General features: G+C 36.9%; 1 protein-coding gene across 4 annotated transcripts in view; it reads right to left on the bottom strand.

Annotated features, from left to right (window-relative positions):
* The window catches only part of CDK13 (cyclin dependent kinase 13), a 127,748-nt gene that overhangs the window by 27,557 nt on the left and 75,269 nt on the right, over nucleotides 1–24,922 (bottom strand). For all 4 annotated transcript variants that reach the window (XM_037730524.1, XM_037730525.1, XM_017506149.2 and 1 more), the window contains exons 6-9: nucleotides 22,060–22,249; nucleotides 20,254–20,310; nucleotides 4,557–4,658; nucleotides 4,384–4,461 (exon numbers count right to left, since the gene is read on the bottom strand). In XM_037730524.1, coding sequence (XP_037586452.1) covers nucleotides 4,384–4,461; nucleotides 4,557–4,658; nucleotides 20,254–20,310; nucleotides 22,060–22,249 — 427 coding nt within the window. The remainder of the gene's footprint in view (nucleotides 1–4,383; nucleotides 4,462–4,556; nucleotides 4,659–20,253; nucleotides 20,311–22,059; nucleotides 22,250–24,922) is intronic.

The raw sequence follows: 24,922 nt of genomic DNA, 5'->3' as shown, positions 1-24,922 counted from the left end.
CCACCACACCCAGCCTAATATCTTATAAAACTTTTCATGCTTTTTTGTCAAGTACTGATATTTGTGTCATATTGACTTTGTAAAAGAAAAGATTCCAGAGTTTCCTTCCTATGCAATTTATTTATTTATTTATTTATTATTTTGGTGTTTTTTTTTTTTTTTTTTTTTTTTTTTTTTTTTTTTTTTTTTTTTTTTTTTTTTTTTTTTTTTTTTTTTTGAGACCAAGTCTTGCTCTGTCACCCAGGCTGGAGTACAGTGGTGCGATGTTAGCTCACTGCAACCTCTGCCTCCCAGGTTCAAGCGATTCTCGTGCCTCAGCCTCCCAGGTAGCTGGGATTACAGGTGTATGCCCACCATGCCCGTCTAATTTTTGTGTTTTCAGTAGAGGTGGGGTTTTGCTATGTTGCCCAGTCTGGTCTTGAACTCCTGGGCTCAAGTGATCCACCTGTCTCAGCCTCCCAAAGTGCTGGGATTACAGGTTTGAGCCACCGCGCCTGGCCTGTAGTTTGGAGTAATGGTTACAAGTTTAGATTCTAAGGTATCACCTAGCAGTGTTTAAATCTCAGTTTTGATACTTGCTAGTTATACGACCCTGGACAAATTATTCATCTCTTTAAGGTTTACTTTCCTTAACTACAAAGAGAAAACACAGGGTTGTTATGAAGCTTAACTGAGATAATTCAAGTGAAACTCTTAAGAATAAAGCTCATATTGTACATAAACTAAATATATGTTAACTCTCATTAATAGAAGCCCTAGTATCCAATACAATCAGAACCAAGACTTGGCTAGTTAAATTTTTTTTTAAAATGGGTTAGAAGGAATCGTTAAAAAAAAAAAAAAAAAGATACACAGATACATAATTTAAACATTTTATTTTAACAAATTTTACATTTGTTTCCCAATCTTCTAACAAAGGCCAAGGCTTTCTCTTTGAACACAGGATTCACCGAATGGAATTCTGTATTAGCAATCTTGTACAAACCACACCCATAATACATCATCCAGTATTTTTAGTTTTGATTTCTTTCAATAAATCTAGAAATTAAACATACTTTCAAAGCAATCTAATGCCACATCTTAGATTTTTATGACTTTTTAAGTTACACAATTACTTGTCCACCCCTAGAGAGAACTGTCTTAAAGTTTTTGTAAAGCACTGTATTTATGCTTAAACTATGTAATTATAATAATAAAAAATTAACATAAAAATTGAAAACTAACAACCTCAGCACACTCTTCAACTGGTGGGATAAATACACAGTCTTACTAGCTCAGCTTGCCATCCATATTATTAAGCCAGTTTTTCTTTACAAAGTGAATGAAGAGCATCAATTAATCTAATAAGACTGTTCAAGAGAAGACTAAGAAAGCTTCTACTGCATTATTCTTATGTTCTGGAATAGTTTAAAGAACATTACAATCATTGGTTTCTAAAAGATGTGCAATAATTTATCAAAGAAAATATTGGGGCTGGTTTTTGTTTTGTTTTGTTTTGGAGATAGGGTCTCACTCTGTCACCCAGGCTGGAACGCAGTGGTGCCATCAGCTCAATGCAGTCTCGACTTTCCGGGCTCAAGCAATCCTCTCACCTCAGCCTCCTGAGTAGCATAGACCACAGACTCATGATCCTATGACTAGATGATTTGTTGTTTTTGTTTGTTTTAATTTGTAGAGACAAGGTCTCACTAGCTCAGGCTGGTCTCAAACTCCTGGGCTCAACTGATCTTCCCTCGGCCTCTCAAAATGCTGGGATTACAGGCATGAGCCACCACACTCAGTCATTTAGTTTCTTTATACTCTCTTTTCATATGAAGTTAAACTAGTGGATTAATTTATATTGCATACGTGTGTGAATAAACCCAAGATCAGATCATAGATTTCTTCACAATTTTTACATTTTACTTATTATAAGTCACTTTTATTCCCTGGATTTATTTTGCTGTTTTTGTCTAGTTTTTCTGTAGAATGCTTAACTCATTTCCTTTCCTTTTCTTATTAAGGTTGTGATTTTCTCCTAAGCACAGGGTTTGTCTATGGATTTTTATACTTATCATTCTTTTTAAACCTAGACGTTCTAAAGGAGGCTTGTCCAACATGCAGCCCAGGGTGGCTCTGAATGCAGCCCAACACAAATTCATATTTTCTTAAAATATTATGAGGTTTTTTTTTTTTTTTAAGCCCATCAGCTATCGTTAGTGTTACTGTATTTTATGTGTGGCCCAAGACAACTATACGTCTTCCTATATGGTCCAGGGAACCCAAAAGATTGAAGAGCTTTATCTTTTAAAGTTTGATTTCTCTTTAATTCAAGATTTTTTAGCATATGTAAATTTTTTAGATAGCTGAGAGACTGTGTTGTTTCCATTTTTATATTAATTTCTAGTTTTATTCTATTTTAGAGAACCTAGCCTATATTATTTCAATGTTTTGGAGTTTTTCTACTAATTATATAACTAACTTTTGTAAATGCCCAATTAGCATTGAAAGGCATATTTCTTTTTTCCAAGAGTATTAGATCTTCCTAACCCTTTTTACTTGTCTGTTACACAATTAAAAAGGTAAGACACATTTTGGGAGGCTGAGACAAGATGATCGCTTGAGCCCAAGAGTTGAAGACTAGCCTGGGCAACACAAGGAGATCCCATCTCTACAAAAAAAAGAACAAAAGTCACCTGGCGTGGTGGTACATGTCTGTGGTCCCACCTACTTGGAAGGCTGAGGCAAGAGGATCGTTTAGCTCCAGGAGGTCAAGGCTACAGTGAGCCATGACTACTGCCCCACTGCATTCCAGCCTAGGCAACAAAGTGAGATCCTGCCTCGAAAAAAAAAAAAAAAAAAAAGAAACTAAAAAAAAAAAAAAAAAAAAAAAAAAAAAAAAAAAAAAAAAAAAAAAAAAAAAAAAAAAAAAAAAAAAAAAAAAGGAAAAAAAACGATAAACAAAGGTACAATAAAAGTTTTCTGTGTTTCAGGTGAACTCCCTCAATTCCGTTCTCCTTTCTGTAATTTTATTAAAAGTTCTGTGCTTGGATACCCTCAGTGAAGTCTGGACATAATTACTTCTATGCTTCCATTTTAAGGTGAGGCAACTAGCTACTCTGGAGTTGAAGCAGTGCTAGTTTCTGGCTTGGGTACTTCTGATTATCGACAAGTTATTCCCCAGAGAAGAAGCAGGCTCTAACTGGGGCACTCATCATTCCCTGCTGTACCCTGTAGTGAAAACCTTGCCTAACCACCAAAAAGAGCAATAGGAAGATTTTTAGTTTGATTAAATTTGTTTATGAGATGATGTTGAGGTCCTTCTCTGGTTACTATTTGTTGCTTTATGTTCATTTTGTTCAAGTGGGGAAGTAAAATTCTGTAAATCTGTGCCTCCTACCAACATCTTTCCTAAAAAACTTCATCTATATTTTGATACTTTCATGGAAATCTTATAAGTTGTACACTGACATTATTACATATGAAACTGAAGCCCATTTTTAAAATTAAAATTATTTTAATATAAGATGGGCTGGGTGTGGTGGCTGACACCTGTAATCACCGCACTTTGGGAGGATGAGGCGGGCGGATTACCTGCGGTCAGAAGTTTGAGACCAGCCTGGTCAACATGGTAAAAACCGCTCTCTACTAAAAATACAAAAATTAGCCGGGCATGGTGGCGGGTGCCTGTAATCCCAGCTACTGGTGAGGCTGAGGCAAGAGAATTGCTTGAACCTGGGAGGCAGAGGTTGCAGTGAGTGAAGATCATGACACTGCACTCCAGCCTGGGCAACAGAGTGAGACTCTGTCTCAAAAAAATAAAATAAAATATAAGATAAAGAGAAAAGTGACTAAAACATATGAGTAATTGCTTATGAACTAGGTCCTATGATAGGCTCCAAATAATAAAGACATATGCTAGGGGGTATATGCATGTATTTTAGTGTGTATACACACATATATAGACACATATAAATACACATAAGAATATACGTGTTTACAGTATTTTTTAACAATGCCCTAAAACATTACTTTTTCCTTCTGTCATAATTAAAAGATAAATATATATCATTCATTCTCTCCTACCTTACATTTACTCTTCCTTGCCAGTCTTAGCTTTTGGGCTTCAAGTCCTTTTATTTAAAAAAACACACACATGCATGCACGCACGCACGCACGTACACATACACAAACACACACACACCCAGGGGCTTTATGATCCTTAATTTCACTGGAACAAGTATCAAAGTGCCTACATTTCAGTTTGTCCTCCATTTAGCAATCATTAGCCCTCCAGAGAACCATGTTATTCTCTTCCTGAAAAGACAAGCTTGAGAGAGTTTAAGTTTCCTATGGATTATGACACTCTCCCAACTCCCACCAATATTATCATCAGCAGCTTACCTTATTAATTCTAGTTGTGCAAGTTCCTGATTTGCTTGAAATATAGGTTTTTTAGTGAAGAGTTCACCAAGGATACAGCTAATGAAAAAAATAACCATCATTACCAAATGATCTATTTTAATTCACTACCAAAAGTTTCAAGTAAAATAAACCAGTCAATAAGGGTATCTTACCCACAGCTCCATACATCAATAGCTGGTGTGTATCGTTCTTCTCCCAGTAGCAGTTCAGGTGGACGGTACCATAAAGTAATTACCTTGTTAGTATATGGCCGACTAAAAAACACAGAAAGCAGTCTTTAGAGTTAGTATTTGTTGGAATAAGAGATTCTCTTACGAAATATTATTTTGTTTATTAAAGCTATCCTTATAAATTGTAACTAAAAACACTTTCATCTGCCTACTAAAAAATACAAACATCCAAAGGCATCTATAATATGATCATAAAATGTGTGTGAGGGCAACTTGTTTAACTGAATAATTCCCTTAATATATGAAGATAAAAATAAAAAGTAGTTGGCTGGTATTAACTGTAATTTGGTCAAAGCAAAGCTTTAGTATCAACTCAACTGTTGAATAGTTTTCCTTTCCATAAAAACCTTTAATGGGATTAACTGATTTAAAGAGAGTTGACTGGATCTGACCAAATCTTGTAAATTACTAACGGATGACAAGATCTTGTTCAAATGGAGACCGCCTAACAAAAGTTTTCAATTGATCATATTTTTGGCCATTTTTCACTGATTCACATACCTATTGTGGTATGTGAATTAAAAAAGCATAAGAAATGCGGACTATATAGTACTTGAGGTCCACTCTGCAAAGTATGATACTTTATCAGATAATCCCTTTATCACATTCTGAAAAGAGGACATATACATACTGCTACCTCTTTATTTGCCACGGAAGAGATTATTTAGTCATTAGGGTCAGGTTTGACTATCACAGCACAAATTCTCCAGCAAAGTGTTCAGCCTCAGAGAATGGTCACGTTCTATCTGATTGACATGTATGAAGAGAATCCTAAATAGTCAGAGGAGGTTCTTTGGCTGATCTGTAGTTACTTACTTCAGGGAGAAAACATATGTATTCAGATCAACTGTAAACATCTCTTTATATCCAGATGTTTTCCAAATCACAAGGACTCAAAAGCCATAGCAAATTTCCCAGAAAGGCTGTATTCCAAGCCCATTTTCCTAAGTTTGGCTTGGTCCTGAACCAGTGTTGTTAAGGAAAAGGAGCATACAATTTAGAAAGCAATTCCCTCTTGCCACCTATAGATCTACAGTTCCAGGCAGCATAAGATCTGGCCTTCTCTAGTTCCATCCAGCCAAATTTCTTCAAATAATTTAAGCACTAGTATTACAAAACTATCAATCCAGGCATTATATCATTACCATAGACATGACTGAAGTTAACAGTATTCCACAGCTAGAAAAAATGTTTGACTTTGGTAAAAATTGCAAAAAGAAGATAGTCTAAGATGAATATTTTTAATCATAAATTAAGATTAGGTTTTTCTAACGTTATTAATGTACTTTTCTCAGTGATTTTTGCTTGTTTATTGGAATCACTTATCTTCACATAATGAGCAAGTCTTTTAAATTTTAGCTACTCTAGCTAAACTGAACTTAATTATTCTTAAAAACTGTGCTCACCTCTTTATGCTTTACCTCCTTTTCCCCCCCACCCCAACCTTTTTTGAGACAGAGTCTCGCTCGAGTCACCGAAGCTGGAGTGCAGTGGTATGATCTCGGCTCACTGCAGCCTCCGCCTCCCAGGTTCAAGCAATTCTCCTGCCTCAGGCTCTTGAGAAGCTGGGATTACAGGCACACACCACCACGTCCAGCTAATTTTTGTACTTTTAGTAGAGACGGGGTTTTGCCATTTTGGCCAGACTGGTCTCAAACTCCTGACCTCGTGATCTGCCCACCTCGGCCTCCTAAAGTGCTGGGATTACAGGCATGAGCCACCGCACCTGCACCTGGCTGCTTTACCTCCTTTTAATGAAATGCTTTCCCTGGTTTTCACATTCAAGTGCTATACTTCCTTTACAACATAGTGAAAAATGCATATTCATAAAGTCTAATCTCTATTAATAATGTATTTAACTTCACATTCTTAAATTTACATTGTATTTATCACTGTCTTTAACTCCCTATTTTGTATTTTCCCAGAAAGTAAAAGGACCTTATAACATTTTTTATTAGGAAGCCCACACACAAAGCCCAGAACAATACTGGGTATAGGTCAGGTATCTTAATGTATATGGCCTCCAACTTTAGATGGCACATGATTAACTGAGTGGGAGAATGCAATTTGTAAAAATTATGACAAATAGTTTCTCAAACACATCAAGGGTCTATGAGCACAACTGGATAGCTAGGTTCAAGGAAATGTTTAAATTTATATAAATCTATCTGCAAATAGTTAACTTTTATTTTATTTTTAAAAATATTTTTAGTGCCTTGTAATTTTTTTTAAATGTATTATTTTATTGCACTTTAGGTTCTGGGGTACATGTGCAGATCATGTAGGATCATTGCACAGGTACATAAACGGCAATGTGGTTTGCTGCCTCCATCCCTGTCACCTATATCAGGCATTTCTCCCCATGTTATCCTTCCCCATGTCTTGTAATTTTTAAAACACCTTAAAAATTAAAAGGATGTTGAATTGAAGAGAAACTACACAAATTCAGGTGACTAAAAAGGAATATCTAAATAAAAGATAATTTTACATACTGTATATCAAATTCTAGGCAATATTCGGCAGTCATCTTGGCAGTTAAAACTATAATATATAGTAAACAGACTTAAAAAAAAAAAAAAAAAAAAGAAAAAAGAATAGAATCTTAAAAAAAACTATAATTTTTATTAACTGCTACAATTTTTAATTAATGTAGAAGTGAAAATAGTAAATTTTCAAAAATGATTAAACACAAAACCACATGAAATATACTTCTAACTGTACAGATAAATATTTAATGTATACTAATTAATGGCCTTTCCAAATGCTTAGTTTCTGTTTTAGACAAGAAATAAGAACGAGGCAAAGAATGAAAGAAAACATTCAACTATAAAATTTAACCTAGGAAGCTGAATTTTAAAACACCAATGTAATTTCAAAATTATGGAAATTCTTTCATTTATGAAGTAAACAAATATTCAGACTAATATATACTTTTAGGACCACACTCTAAAAATTATTTTTACATTCAAGGACATATCAACAGAGTAGAGATCAAAGAGTATCTGTTCACTGATAGATTCTAATACTTTGCCTCTAAACAATCCCAGGAAGGCCAGTGTGGTGGCTCATGCCTGTAATCCCAGTACTTTGGGAGGCCCAAGTAGGTGGATCACGAGGTCAGGAGTTCAAGACCAGCCCGGCCAAGACAGTGAAACCCCACCTCTACTAAAAATAAAAAATGAGCCCAGCGTGGTGGCACAAACCTACAATCCCAGCTAATCAGGAGGCTGAGGCAGAGAACTGCTTAAACCCTCGAGGCAGAGGTTACAGTGAGCCCAGACTCTGTCTCAAAACAAACAAACAAACAAAAAACAATCCCAGGAATTCCAGAGATGGAGGGCTGGGAAGATGAGATATGGTTATGGCCTTCCCTACCTTAAGGCCTGATAAGCTGCACTCTATCCATAACAAACCACGCACTGCGATAAGAAGGATGCAACTTTTCTGGCACATGTTTCAATCTATTGGTCTAGATATGTATAGAAAAAGAGAACAAAATCCTAGATCCTTGAAGTATTTGGGGGATCTGGATAATCCCAGTTAAAATATATAAAGCAGAGTTGGTGCCTTTGTTAAAGGCCATGCTAAGTGGGGGAAAAAATCATATAAAATGAAATACCTAAACTCGCTCTAAAATGCTTCATTTTTCCAACATCATATGATAAAGTCTGTACTACTTCTTGCTTGAAGGCAAGCCTCCCATGCACTTCTTTTATACCATAATTTATAGTGTTTTAAGACAAAGAGAGTCTTCAGTTAACTAAATTCATCATATACACAAAATGCCATGTCATCTCTATGACATTCACAATCCATTGCAGAAAAATCTATCAAACCTACAAAAGAAATGTGGGATCTATTTTTTAACACCTACCCAGCTTTTGATGTCAAAAATCCAGGTATCATTCTTGATTCATCTTTCCCTCAAATTTCCAAACAACTTCTGTCAATTCTACATCCAAAATAGATCCCCAATCGAAACACCTAATCCAAGTCATTGTTCTTTTCACTGGTATGACCACAACAGTATCTTAACTGGTTTCCCTGCCTCCATCTCTAATCCACTCTACCTCTTTTGAGGCAGAGTCTTGCTCTGTTGCCCTGAATAGAATGCAGTGGTATGATCTTGGCTCACTGCAACCTCTGCCTTCCGGATTCAAGCGATTCTCCTGCCTCAGCCTCCCAAGTAGCTTGGATTACATGCACGTGCCACCATGCCTGGCTACCCTTAACTTCTTTTCAGTTTTTTTATTAAGCACAAAAGAAGGTATCACCTACTTGCTTAAAACTGCCCAGTGATTTCCCAATGTAATCAAATAAATTTAGACTTTACTTCAGCTGACAAGGCTGTTATGTACACTGAGGCTGTTATATACACTTACCTCCTATTACACTGGGCAGCTTTTTGACCTTAAACCTCCCAAGTCTGTTTCCAGGCTGTACTGAGTTCCTTCTCCTTTGTACTTGGAATGTTCTTGGCCCAGTTCTTCATTAAGTTCTCCCTTTCTCATCATTCAGGTCTTAGCTCCAATTTACTTCCTAAAAGATGTCTATCATAACTACTCTAGTGAAAATTACCCAATTAGCCACTACCACCACTACTTTGGCACTATAATCTTTATTTGCTTTGTGGCACTTTGTTATTTTAAATTCCTTACCCTACATGTGCATTGTCTAACTTATTAATAACTACATAACAATAAACACAATCTTTTCTCTCATGCTCTTTCCCCCTGCCTTTCTATTTGAACTGTTTTCCTCCTTTAGGTATCTTCCAAGAAAAATAATTTTAAAATTCTTCTATCATCACAGTGCTATAGAAAAACAAATCCAATTTTTTCTTTTTCCTAACTGATGCTGTCATCTTAGTAAGATCAACTGTCTTACTTGCCCATACTTACTACACAAGCAAATGTAGAAGTCCTATAAGTACCTACATTATTACCTTTTGCTACAAACTGCATCTCTGTTCTTCTTTACTGTCTCAGCAAACAGCCTCACTATCTGTGGCAGAGATTCATAGCTGTCCTCTAAAAATCTGTTCTTCCTCCCTTCTATGGCAGCTGTCCAGCTCCACTACATTTCCCATCCTCATTGCAGTTAGGTGTGGTCACATGACCAAGTGCTCTCCAATGGAACATGGGCACGTGTGATAAGTGCCATTCCTAGGCCTGGCTCATTACTCTCCTCCCTCCTCTTTTCTCACTTCTGGCATCAGCCTTGGAAGGCATGTATAGAAGATGGCAGATCTTCCAATTTGCTTCTCTGAATAACTGTATGAAGCAGTCACCATCTGACCTGATGATATGGTTAAATATTCTTAATTGTGCACTGAAGTAAGCAGCAACCACTCTAAAATTTTCTTTTATTTATTTTTTTTTGAGACAACGAGTTTTGCTCTTGTCATCTAGGATGGAATGCAGTGGTGCAATCTCAGCTCACTGCAATCTCTAGCTCCTGGATTCAAGCAATTCTCCTGCCTCAGCCTCCCAAGTAGCTGGGATTACAGGTGCATGCCACCACACCCAGCCAATTTTTGTATTTTTAGTAAAGATGAGGTTTCACCATGTTGGCCAGGCTGGTCTTGGACTTCTGACCTCAGGTGACCTGTCCCCGCCTTAGCCTCCCAAAGTGCTGGGATTACAGGTGTGAGCCACCATGCACTCAAGATTATTAAGTGAGAAATACAGATATAAGCTTCTCATTCTTTAAACCACTAACTTTTGTGGTTCTGTTACAAAAGTTTAGACTATCCTAACCAACAAATCATTCATCCAGTTGATTAAGCAGAAAGCTTACAGCAGGGGGTAGAGGCAGGGATGTATCTCACAACACATTCAACCATCAAGTTCTTACAATTCTACATCCTTATGATATAATTAATCTGTCTTTCCAATACCTGTGCCTGTTCCCTGGTTCTAGCTATAATCATCCTATTTGGATTTACTGTAACAGCTTTTTTAAGTGATTGCCCTTGCTTTCAGACTTCCAAGGCCAAGCACTTTCCAAAATGCAGTCAAAGCGATAGTATGAAATAAAACATGAATATGTTATGCCTATAGTACATACTGCTTCCATCAGAGAATATCTACACAAGGCTTATAAAATCTATTATTATTTGGTTTTGTTCCAACCACACTGAACCTTCAGTTCCCTAAGGGAGGAGAAAAAATGTTCATTTTCCAGAGAAAGGGGATAAACCCAGGAAGAGAACAGAGCTGGCAAGAAAACTTTAAAGAAATTAGTGGTGCTTTAATTGTATTTTAAACATTTTTAATAAAGCATTTTTTAGAGCTTTTAAAAGGTAACACTGACAAAAGAAAATGAAAATGACCGTTACTAAGGACAAGAAAAAATATATGATGATTTACTCTCATTCAATTCAACAATATAGGATACTATCAAAAAAATCGGTATTATGATTAGGATGCTAATATTAAATCTAATTAACCATTTACAAATGTAAAGACAAAAGTAACAGAGACTGGAACTATGTTTTGGCTCCAGGAAATTTAAATCCTAGGAAAATTAAAGCACATCGTAATATGAAAATACATTATCTAAAGACAGAAAAATAAAAGAAAATCCAGCCAGGCGTGGTGGCTCATGCCTGTAATCCCAGGACTTTGGGAGGCTGAGGCGGGTGGATCACCTGGCTAACATGGTGAAACCCTGAGATGGAGTTGGAAATGCAGTTTATTTCCATAAAGCTCAATTCCAAGAGATGGAAACCATTGTGGCTAACATGGTGAAACCTCATCTGTACTAAAAAGACACAAAATTAGCCAGGCGTGGTGGCACGCGCCTGTAATCCTAGCTCCTTAGGAGACTGAGGCACAAGAATTGCTTGAACCCAGGTGGCAGAAGTTGCAGGGAACCTAGATCACACCACTGCACTGCAGTCTGGGCAATAGAGCAAGACTCTGTCTCAAAAAAAAAAAAAAACCAGAATCCTCAAAAATGAATATTTCAAACTTGCTCTATAAGATTTGCTACCCACTGCCAACATGATAGAGATGATCTTGTTTAGATCATACAAAGCAGCAGCAAACTGATGTGACACTACATACAAGAGGCTATTTTTTTTATGGATTAAAAACAAATTACATTCTTATGGTGTGTCTATACCCATATTTGTACAAAAAACAAACTAACTCTCACTGAAAAAGAAACAGGACTGAAAAACGTATAGTCAAGTTCTTAGGTGTTATCAAATAAATGTATACACACAAAAAAAAAAATATCTAAAAATGAAACGATTTTTGAGACGGAGTTTCACTCTTGTTGTCCAGACTGGAGTGCAATGGCACAATCTTGCCTCACCATAACCTCTGCCTCCCAGTTTCAAAAGATTCTCCTGCCTCAGCCTCCCATGTAGCTGGGATCACAGGCACGCGCCACCACACCCAGCCAATTTTATATTTTTAGTAGAGACAGGGTTTCTCTGTGTTGGTCAGGCTGGTTTCGAACTCCTGACCTCAGGTGATTTGCCTGCCTCTGCCTCCCAAAGTGCAGTTTTATTTCCATAAAGATCAATTCCAAGCAATAAACTCAATAATCCAGGAAAACACACATACATAGTCCTTCTGCCATTAAATTAGAAAAGCAAAATTATTAATTTCAATAAGCTGTTATTAGATGGCAAAAAACTAAACCAAAAATAATGGCCTCAACATTAAATATTGTGCATTTAAATTTCTACTTTTTAAAAAAAAAATAGTGGTCACTGGGTCACTATGCTGACCCAGGCTGGACTCGAACTCCTGGGCTCAAGGAATCCTCAAACCTTGGCATCCCAAAGTGCTAGGAGAGGATTACAGGCATGAGCCACGAAGGCCAGGCCCTCTGCTAAATACTTTCATTTGTAAATCTCATTAATATTTTTGAAAAGAAGGCAAACACTATTTCTTTGTCTGCCAGGAAAGTAACACCTTAGAAAACAAAATCAAACACTTTTTGTCTTTCCTTAAACCTTATGTGACTAACAAAGTACTAAAATTCAAAGTCAGGCTGGGCACAATGGCTCACACCTGTAATCCTAGCACTTTGGGAGGCTGAGGTGGGCAGATCACCTGAGGTCAGGAGTTTGAGACCAGCCTGACCAACATGGTGAAACCTCGTCTCTACTAAAAATACAAATATTAGCCGGGCATGGTGGCGGATGCCGGTAGTCCCAGCTACTTAGAAGGCTGAGATAGGAGAATTGCTTGAACCTGGGAGGCAGAGGTTGCAGTGAGCTGAGATCATGCCACTGCACTCCAGCCTGGGTGACAGAGCCAAGATCGCATCTCCCCCTCCCCCCAAAAAAAAAACAACTCTCATGTGAAAAATTACAGGTAATTTAAAAATATTTGCTGCATCAATATATTTTTGTTTATAGATTTCTCATTAGATATTTCAAGAGCTTTCAAGCTGCTTAAAATTTAAAACTATCGCATACCTCATTTGTCAAAAATAAAATATTATATTTGGAGGATGAAAAGGCAAAAAGCAAAATTCAACAGACCCTTGACTACAAAAATACTCTAAAAATTGTCACCAGCCTAATGGTACCTCTAAAGCAGACTTGAGAGGCCCTAGAGTTCTCCACCTGGAAGATACTTCCAGGTAATCAAGGCTGCATTCAGAGTCTTACCAGAGAAGCACTCCCATATAATGAAAATAATCTTTCTGTCAAAAGATCCTGAGCTCCACTACTTACTGGTTGTGTGATCTTGCAAATGCACTTAAGTCTTCCAAACTTCTGTTTCTTTATCTTGAAAATGTACATAAGAATAATGATACCGACATTATCCATTTCAAAAAGCTTTCTTTTAAAATAATTCTTATGAAAGGAAACTATGTATAATAAAGTAATATATACAAATGTTAGTTAAATTTGTTCCTTCCTTTTCCTTTCTCTATAAACAACTATTTACTGAAACTCTGAGCTAGGCCTTGTGCTAACTAAGCACTACCAGATGGTTAAAGAAACAAAAATCCACACTTATAGTTGTTTAGAGCATTAAAGTATGCTGGTAGGCTGGGTGCAGTGGCTTACATCTGCAATCCCAGCACTTTGAGAGGCTGAGGCGGGTGGATCACTTGAGGTCAGGAGTTTGAGACCAGCCTGGCCAACATGGTGAAACCCCATCTCTACTAAAAATACAAAGATTAGCCAGGCATGGTGGCACACACCTGTAGTACTTTCAGGAGGCTCAGGTGAGAGGATTGTTTGACCTGAGAGGTGGAGGTTGCAGTGAGCCAAGATGTCACCGCTGCACTCCAGCCTAGGTGACAGAGCGAGACTCTGTCTTTTAAAAAAAAAAAAAAAAAAAAAAAAAGGTGGTAATATAAATTATAATCATGTACTATAAATAGTACATAGAATGAATAATATACTCTGAACAAATAAAAGAAGATGTGCCCAATGATGCCTGTGGGATTCAGGACAGATTTCAAAGGAGGTAAGGCCTGAATTGCACACTGAAAGAAAAAAAAAATTTGTCAAACTCAGGTGGGAAGTATAATCAATACAAAAGGAACAGCTTACTTGGATTCACAAAAGCATTCAAGAGCACAGCAAGTTTAAGGAACTACAAATAGTTCAACATTGCTTTTCTCTGGGGGACTGCAATGGCAGGAGAGAAGAACATAAGTGAGAAAAAACAGAAGGCAGGAAAACCAAAAAAATTCTATTTATAATGGTCTATATCTGAAGGTGACTGGGTATCTTTAAAACAGGAAATAAAGGAAAAGGAGTAGACATTTTTCTGGAGAATGTAACAGATAGATGTCGTAACAAGGTTTAATTTAGAGTACCCAAATCACCTGGGTAGAGATTTCCAATAAACAAAAAGGTTAGGAGATCAAAAGAAAGATCAAGGCTTGGAATTCAGATTTATAAGTATTCAGCAGTAAGGGTGAGATTCCTCCAACAGGAGGAGGGGGGAATTATTTCTACTTTATATGCTCAAAAATGCAGACTACTCCATGAAAGCTGAAGGGAGAACAATTTAATCTTGATCTTACATTTAAAAGTCAGTGATCTAAATGAGCTTTCCTTTCCTAAAGCTTGTTTAATCATATTATTTATTGTATTTCATCTGTTATTGGTTCTTTTTTATTTATTATTACCATGGTTCCAATCTTGTCTAGTGATTCTCAGAAGATCCTCTTGATTACCTGGAATCCCCAAAGCTCCCTGCACTCATCTACATCAGGAGGATACTCCAGATAAGGACCACCTTCTCCCAGATCAAAATCAACCAAGCATTTACCATTAATTCATTCAATGTTTTAGGGCACATAAAACACGAAAGAATAAAATATGCTAATACGGTCTTCCTCTCTCATTAATACCTTTAAGTTTGGAAAAAATTTTGCTTTTTACTTTCAATAGCAATGTTCTGAAAAGCCAATAGATGGCGATATTGCCTTCAAAAAGGTATGTGTGTTTTGGGAGGGTGGTATTGGTGAGCTAACACTCTAAGGCCCTTTTCATTTTTCCCTTACTGGATCATCATATAGAAATGTAGGAGGCATTCTGGTTATTGTTTAAAAAACTATTTTATTTTGATCATAGTAATATTTAGAATCATTATTCAAGACACAATTTACAATGTATCTTGAATACAGTGGCACAGTGGCTCACACCTCTAATCCCAGCACTTTGGAAGGCAGAGGTGGGCAGATCATTTGAGGTCAGGAGTTTGAGACCAACTTGGCCAACAGGGTGAAACCCCATCTCTACTAAAAATACAAAAATTAGCTGGGCATGGAGGCAGATGCCTGTAATCCCAGCTACTCGGGAGGCTGAGGCAGGAGAATCGCTTAAACAGGGAGGCAGAGGTTGCAGCGAGCCGAGATCATGATGCCGTTGCACTGCAGCCTGAGTGACAGAGTGAAACTCCACCTCAAAAAAAAAAAAAAAATTATAAACAGGAAAGTGTTACATTATAGTTTCTTCTCTAGAAAATGAAGCTAATTTCAATTAATATGGAAAACATTTTTTCCCGCAGGACAGTCACATAAAGAGAGAAAGATACTCCATCCTTTTGAAACCACTGGAACAATGACTTGGTAAAATAAAAATGAAGAAGGAAACATTGTAGCTGTAAGAAAAGCTACACTTAAAATAGATACCAGGCCCTGCACAGTGGCTCATGCCTGTAATCTCAGCACTTTGAAAGGCTGAAGCAGGTGAATCACAAGGTCAGGAGTTCGAGACCAGCCTGGCCAATATGGTGAAACCCCCATCTCTACTAAAAGTACAAAAATTAGCCAGGTGTGGTGTCGGGTGCCTGTAGTAGCTACTCAGAAGGCTGAGGCAGGGAAATCACTTGAACCCTGGAGGCGGAGGCTGCAGTGAGCAAAGATGGCACAACTGCACTCCAGCCTGGGCGACACAGCAAGACCCCACCTCAAAAAAACAAAAAGATACTGAAAGATGAATAGGTATTCTCAAGTTTTAAAGTCCCCAGTGCAGAAGAGACAAAGTATAAATACCAATGTTCAAAATGAGAAAATGACACAAATCTAAATAAATAACTTTCCCCTCTAATTTTAATCCAGTGGTTCTCTTTCTTTCTTCAATAATAGGTACATGACAGACCAGATCCATACTGGTCACAGACCCCCAAGTACTAGCTATAACTCCACCCAGCTTTCCTCAAAATTCAATAAAGGCACATCCAAAATCTAATGAGAGCTGTGGTTGATCCTATTACAGTGGTAGGATAAAATACGCTCTATTAACAAACAAAAAACCTTACACGGAATTCTTGAACACTTCAGTTATTCGATCAATAGTAACTACTTAAAAAATAAAAATATTTCTAAGTGACTTTATATTTGCATGAGCATTATAATGAAGCCCTATCTGGCTTTCTGTTTATAACAAAGTAGAAATATGAATAAAAAATCATTTGTTGTATATTTATCTCAAAAAAAATCTGGAAAATTTGAGACAATACAATAAATCTGCTAAAGGTAGATTTCTTTTAAAATCAGTATGTTATTAAGGTTCACTAGAACAATATATGTATTTTAAAGGTATTCCATTATATTAACCCTACTTCTCCAGTAGATCCTAAAGAAATCAGAATTATTCTGATCTTAAAAAAAGAGAAGTTTTAAAGGAGTACATAAACTCCACAATGATAATGAACAAGGCACACCCCTGGCACTCCACTGGAACCCAAATTATATTTTAAAATAAAAAGCAGTGTGAAAATTGAGCCTGATATATAAAATCTGGCTTTATAATCAGCTTTTCTGGAACGTCTCTATTCCAAATGTGCACAAATATCTGCATACAAAAATCTATTAGATGAAATTATAATTAGCTGTTTTCTATTCCATGGAAAAGGATTTACATAATTAATGATAGACAAAAACTTCTATTAAGCAAAATCTAATTATAATGAAATCTCAATTAACCAGCTTGGTAGATAGAATTCTCAATTAACCAGAACTTTCCCAAAATCATAGCCACATTAATTTAGTCACATATATGCTTCTCAGCTAGGCACACTGGCTCATGCCTGTAATTCCAGCACTTTGGGAGGCGAAGGCAGGCAGATCACTTGTGGTCATGAGTCCAGACCAGCCTGGCCAACATGGTGAAGTCCTGTCTCTACTAAAAAAATACAAAAATTAGCTGGGTTTGGTGGTGTATTCCTGTAGTCCCAGCTACTCAGAAGGGTGAAGCTGGAGAATCACTTGAACCCCGGAGGCAGAGGTTGCCTCTCAGCAGTAAGCTGAGATGGAACCACTGCACTCCAGCCTGGGCAACAAAGCGAGACTGTCTCAAATAAAATAAAATAAAATAAAATAAAATAAAATAAAATAAAATAAAATAAAATAAAATATATATGCTTCTTAAACAGAAGAAAAAAATGTATTTCAAGTGAAGTTTTGGATTAAGTACACAATCAGATCAATTTTTCCTTTCAATTTCTACCAAGAGGCACTATTACATATGATAGAAAGAATAAAGAATTAGGAGTTGAAAACTATATACCCTTGGCTCTGCCAACATTTTTTGATCTTTAAAGTCTCTCAGCCCTTCACAATAACCAAGATAGGGGAATCAACATTACGTGTCCACTAAGAGATAAATGGATAAAGAAAATGTGGCCTATAATCCCAGCTATCGGGAGGCTTAGGCAAAAGAATCACTTGAAGCTGGGAGGTGGAGGTTGCAGTGAGCTGAGATTGTACCACTGCACAGAGAGAGACTCTGTTTCCAAAAAAAAAAAAAAAACAAGAAAAGAAAAGAAAATGTGTGGCATATATGCAAAATGAAATATTATTCAAGTCTTAAAAAAAATAAGAAAATCCTGTCATTTATGTCAACCTGGATAAAAGTGAAGTGCACTGTGTTAAGTGGAATAAGCCGGGCACATAAAGACAAAATAACTCATTATTTCACTTGTATGTGAAATCTAAAAAACCTGAACACACAGAAGTAGAGAGTAGAGCTGGTGGTTACCAGACACTGGGTGTAGGAATTATGGAGAGATGTTGGCCTAAGGACATATAAATTCAGTTAGACAAAAGTAAATTCAAGAGATTTATTGTATAACTTGGTAACTACAGACAATGTATTCTTGAAAATTGTTAAGAGTAGATTTTTAAGTGTTAGCACACACAAAAAAATGTGGGATAATGCATATTAATTAGTTCAATGTAGTCATTTCACAATGTACACATATTTCAAAATTTAAAACATAAAGTAACTCAACCCTTTCTGGGTCTCAATTCTCTCAAATGCAAAATGAGGGACACAGCTTTTGAGTTTTAAAAGTTTTAAACTTAAAAAAAAAAAACCCATACAACACTTTCCTAAAATGTTAATTTTTCTTTTTTTTTTTTTTGAGGTGGAGTTTCATTCTTGTTGCCCAGGTTAGAGTGCAATGACATGATCTTGGCTCACCAAAACCTCCGCCTCCTGTGTTCAAGCAATTCTCCTGCCTCAGATTCCCAAGTAGATTAGAGATTAGATTAGAGCCACGTGCCACCATCTCTGGCTAATTTTGTACTTTTAGTAGAGACGGGGTTTCTCCATGTTGGTCAGGCTGGTCTCGAACTCCTGACCTCAGGTAATCCACCTGCCTTGGCCTCCCAAAGTGCTGGGATTTCAGGCATGAGCCACTGCACCTGGCATAAAATGTTAATTTTAAGTGTAGCAGTTAAAATAAATAAAAATCAAGTAACTCTGGTGAATGGAGGTACAGAGAACTGGAGGTCCAATCACAAAACCCCATCCACAGAACACTTTTTTTTTTTTTTTTGGAGGCAGTCTTGCTCTGTCATCCAGGCTGAAATACAATGCTGTGATCTCAGCTCACGACAACCTCTGCCTCTCAGGTTCAAGAGATTCTCGTGTCTCAGCCTCCCAACCAGCTGGGATTACAGGTGTGTACCACCATACTTAGATATTTTTAGTAAGATGGGTTTTCACCATGTTGGCCAGGCTGGTCTCCAACTCCTGACCTCAGGTGATCTGCCCACCTCTGCCTCCCAAAGTGCTGAAATTACAGGCATGAGCTACTGTGCCTGGCCTGCAGCGTACTTTCTGAGGGGTTTCATGGAACTCGAATGGATCCAAACCATATATTATAAACCTCCAGAACACTATATAATGAAAATAGTTTCCAGAATTATGTCACAGACACTGCAAGATTGAAAAAAATAGACTTTTTACTCTGAAAAATTCAAACAAGAGTTTTTGTTTATTCCTTTATCGAAATAAGCACAGATTAAGTGAAAGTATACATCTAAGACTCCAATCAACTGTTTCATTATATTAAATTATGATACTAAAAAAATGACAGAATTGTCATAAGTAATTTTAAAATTATATGTAATTATATGTAAAATTATATGTAATTTTTAAATTCTTTAAATATATTATTACAGAGATATATACATATATATCTGAAAATAAAGACAGAAAAGGAATGGGGTAAATGAACTAAAGATTTACTAAACCCAATTAATTCCATAATTTATTTACATAAAACCTACTATTGCACAAAAATATCTTATTTTGAAATCCCATATTAGTTCCACTAAGATAAGTCATATTTCACTACCACCAGGCACAAAGAAAGTCAAGCTGGGTATATACTCCAACTTTAGCCAGAAAAGTTCTACTTTTTGGTGTCTTATACACTGAACACCCTTCACAATGGTTGGTTTAAATAACGGGTTCTAGGGGAGTTAAAAAAACAAAAAACTGTAGATATAACAATAAAACCTGAAGTCTAAAATAATAATGAAAACAAAGTTTATAAATTTTAAAATGCAATTTAAAAGGTTTTCATTAAGAATATTTAATACCTAGATATGCATTAGAAATGTCAGTATAAGTTCACTGCAGTCACTCTTAAAGATGTACATTTTTTAAAAATCACTTTTACCTGTTAAGTGTTAAAGATCAATTTTTAAATTGAAATAATGTATAAAATTTTTAATTACAATAGTCAACCCAATATGGTATAAAATTTCAATGTTTTATGTACTAACCAAGAAAAGTTAATTTATCTTTTAAAAAATAAAACTATTAATAACTTAGTATAGCCTCTAATACTAAGCTCTAATGTCTACAACATTCATTTGAAGGTACTCTTACCTTTCTTCTGAGCTATACAATCGAGCAAGTCCAAAATCTGCAAGTTTTATCTGCCCTCTGGTGAAAATAAGACAAAATGAACAAAAGGTATTAATTTACTCTAAATTGACAATACACATTCTATGCCTACAACTGACAAATCATACACCTATGTAAACTTTAACTCTGCTCACACTGCAGTATCATCAAGGTAACACAGGGAAAGGCAAGTAGTCGATAAATTCATGAAACGAGAAAGTAAACAATAGTTTGGATAGTTTTAGTTAAAATTGTAGTAGTATATTATAATTATTGTATTATAATATTAGTAGAGTAGTATTTTATTACTATTCAGCTCCTATTTAGAAAAGCATACTTCAATGAAAATAAAATGTAATCATTTTTATTACTTAGCAATAAGACAAATTCCTTGTTCAAGTTAACAGTGCTCAAAAACTAAGTGACATCACTTTTAATTTGTTTAATTTTCCAGGTCTTAGAGGGACTAGATGCATAGAACACTCTCTATTAATTAAAATCAGAACCAGGCATGCCTTATTTTAATTAACAAATTACCAATTATAAGAGAATTACCAGGGTTCAAATATAACATAAGCTGTTAGAAATATAAGCTTATTTACATAAATTTTAAATATGTGTATGTGTGTGTATACACTTCCAAAAAGTTGTTTATAATTGTGACTTTTTTTTTAAATTTTCTAAAATCTACTCTCAGCCTAAAGCTGAAATTATATTACTTATTAGATGATCCATTCACATTATTTGGAATAACAGCAAGCAGAAAAGTCAACTAAGCATTATTTTTTATGCATTACAGACTATTATTAGACTTTTTTTTGATACCTCGTCTTGCTTTATCACACAGGCTGGAGTGCAGTGGCATGATCTCGGGTCACTGTAACTCCACTTCCCGGATTCAAGCGATTCTCATGCCTCAGCCTTCCCAGCAGCTGGGATTATAGGCAGGCAGCAACACACCGGGTTTATTTTTGTATTCTTAGTAGAGACAGGGTCTCACCATGTTGGCCAGGCTGGTCTCAAACTCCTGGCTTCAAGTGATCCACCTGCCTCATACTCCCAAAGTGCTGGGATTACAGGCGTTAGCCGCCCCACCCGGCCACTAACAGGGATTTAACGCAACTTTTGAGTATCCCAAGCTATAATATTGTTGATTTTTATTTTTATTTTTGAGACAGAGTCTCGCTGTGTCACCCAGGCTGAAGTACAGTGGCATGATCTCAGCTCACTGCAACCTCCACCTGCCAGGTTCAAGCAATTCTCATGCCTCAGCTTCCCAAGTAGCAGAGATCACAGGTGTGCGCCACCATGCCTGGCTAAGTTTTGTATTTTGTTGGTAGAGATGGGGTTTTGCCAACGTTGGCCAGGCTGGTCTTGAACTCCTGGCGTCAAGTGATCTGCCAGTCTCGACTTCTCAAGGTGCTGGGATTACAGGTGTGAGCCACAGTGGCTGGCCTGATTAAATAGTTTGTATAAACTAAATTTTAAATCTTTTAAGTATAATCAAGGTATATATCATGCAACGCTCATTTTACCTTTTATTTAATTAAAAAATTTTAGATTCGGGGGTACATGTGCCTGTTTGTAACATGGGTATTACAAGTGTAATCGTAGGGGTTAGGCTTCTAGGGTATCCATCACCCAAATGTTGCATATTGTACCTAATAGGTAATTTTCAAACCTCACCACCCCCCACATTCCCCGCCTTTATGGTTTCCAGTCTATTCTCTCCATGTATATATCCATGCTAACACTCATTTTAGACATATATAAAGTTCATACCCATACCTATTATTTAGAAGGATATTGGAACATTTAATATCTCTATGCAAAAAGTTCTTCTTATGACAATAATCCAGACCCTCCATGAGCTGTCTCATAAATGACTTTATGTGATTTTCATTAAAATGAACCAAGCCTGATTCCAGTAGTCCCATCAGATCATGGTCCATATATTCAAACACCAGATAAAATGCACCTAAGAATGAGAATAATTAATACATTAAAAACTTATTCCTACAACTTTTCTATAAATTCACAATTTTTAACAATAAAATGCTGGTGGGGGGAAAATTAATCCTTGAAAAGAAGTGTCACTTTGTTACTTTAATAACATTCACCTTTCTCTCTGGACATAATATCAATAAATAAATCCCAATGAAAACATCTAACCAATATTTTTCCCAAAAAAAACTGTTACAATTTTTAAATAATAAAAATCACCCTGCTGTTTTCCATATTGTATAGTTTATAGGTGTGATTAATGTTTAAGACATCAAATTGTCTCTTAGAAGCTGAATAAAATCAATATAGTTTATCAAAAAATTAGAAGTTGTTAAAAGAACTGCTTTTAATTAAAAAAAAAAAAAAAGAGTCGGCACAGAAAGACGTAAGATGACTTCTAAATCCTTCAATAAACATACAATTTAATTCTGTCTACATAGCTCCAGGGTACTTAAAAGCAAAAAATTTGAGGGAAAAAAAAATATATATATAATTTGAAATTACAACTTTATTTCATAAAAACCAGCTTAGTCCTGCTGCAAAAACCTAAAATAGCACATAGCACACACACACAAACTACACAAACGTACTTATAAGAGATTTAGGCCGGGCGCGGTGGCTCAAGCCTGTAATCGCAGCACTTTGGGAGGCCGAGGCGGGTGGATCACGAGGTCAAGAGATCGAGACCATGCTGGTCAACATGGTGAAACCCCGTCTCTACTAAAAATACAAAAAATTAGCTGGGCATGGTGGTGCGTGCCTGTAATCCCAGCTACTCAGGAGGCTGAGGCAGCAGAATTGCCTGAACCCAGGAGGCGGAGGTTGCGGTGAGCCGAGATCGCGCCATTGTACTCCAGCCTGGGTAACATGAGTGAAATTCCGTCTCAAAAAAAAAAAAAGGGATTTAGAAATCCTAAATGAAACTGAATGAGAACTAGAATGCATTACATCTGTGAAAAAGACAAAAACACCAAAACAAAAAAGGCATCTGAACTTTTAGAAGGCATCCTAATTTTAAAAACAGAGCAAAAGGCCAAAGTGGCTCACGCCTGTAATCCCAGCACTTTGGGAGGCCAAGGCGGGTGGATCACCTGAGGTCAGAAGTTTGAGACCAGCCTGACCAACATAGAGAAACCCCGTCTCTACTAAAAACACAAAATTAGCTAGGCATGGTGGTACATGCCTGTAATCCCAACTACTCAGGAGGCTGAGACAGGAGAATCGCACGAACCCAGGAGGCAGAGGTTGTGGTGAGCCGAGATTGCACCACTGCACTTCAGCCTGGGCAACAAGAGTGAACTCCGTCTCAACAACAAAAAACTGAGAACAGAACTCTTGGTAAACTTGTAACAGAAGGATTCTTTTTTAAAAGGTTATTATGATATCACTCCGAAACTAACAACCAATGTCACATTTAATAGGAAAGGCCAAGTATTACGTATGAGACAAAAAAAAAAAATCTGTGGTGGCTCATGCCTGTAATCCCAGCACTTTAGGACGCCGAGGCAGGTGGATCACGAGGTCAGGAGTTTGAAATCAGCCTGATCAACACGGTGAAACCACATCTCTACTAAAACTACAAAAATTAGCCAAGTGGCAGCACATCCCTGTAATCCCAGCTACGCAGGAGGCTGAGGCAGGAGAAGTGCTTAAACCAAGGAGGCAAAGGTTTCAGTGAGCCACGACTGTGCCACTGCACTCCAGCCTGGGGGATAGAGCGAGACTTTGTCTCAAAAATAATAATAAATAATTCATTTTTACTAACTCTGTTGTGAAAATCAGTAAAATTTAACCAAGTATAAATATTGAAAGAGACAAAAATACAATGACTGGTATGGCTATTTTTCTGGACAATCCAAAAAAATAAAGATTAGCTGGGTTAAAGAAAAACCAATATTCAAAAAGCAAAAGACAACCAAGCTCTGTGGCTCATGCCTATAATCCCAGCACTTTGGGAGGCTGAGGCAGATGGATCATCTGCCGTCAGAAACACGAGACCAGCCTGGGCAATATGTCGAAACCCTGTCTCTATTAAAAACTACAAAAATTAGCCTGGTGTGGTAGTATGCATCTGTCATCCCAGCTACTTGAGAGCCTGAGGTAGGAGGATGGCTTGAGGCCAAGAGGCAGAGGTTGCAGTGAGCTGAGATCAAACCACTGCACTCCAGTCTGCAGTCTGGGCAATAGAGTCACACCTTGTCTCAAAAAATATAAAAAAAAAAAAAAAAAAGCAAAAGACTTAATATATGAAGCAACAATTCATTAGAAAATAAAATTTAAATAATTTCACAAAAGAAAAAAGTAACTACAAATGACAAATGACTAGGACTAAACTTTAACAAAATTACACAAAACTGGGCCAAGCATGGTGGCTCAAAGCCTATAATGCCAGCACTTTGGGAGGCCAAGGTGGGTGGATCACTAGAGGTCAGGAGTTGACCAGCCTGGCCAACATAGCGAAACCCCGTCTCTACTAAAAATACAAAAATTAGGCATGGTGGCATGCACCTGTAATCCCAGCTGCTCCAGAGGCTGAGGCGGGAGAATCACTTGAACCAGTGAGGCACAGATCACATTGCAGTGAGCCAAGATCCTGCCACTGCACTACAGCCTGGGCAACAGAGCAAGACTCCATCTCAAAAAAAAA

This window comes from Cebus imitator, unplaced genomic scaffold, assembly GCF_001604975.1.
Source record: "Cebus imitator isolate Cc_AM_T3 unplaced genomic scaffold, Cebus_imitator-1.0 Scaffold349, whole genome shotgun sequence".
Taxonomy (NCBI): Eukaryota; Metazoa; Chordata; class Mammalia; order Primates; family Cebidae; genus Cebus; species Cebus imitator.
The sequence above is the reverse complement of the archived record's forward strand: the minus strand, read 5'-3'. Positions and strand labels throughout refer to the sequence as shown.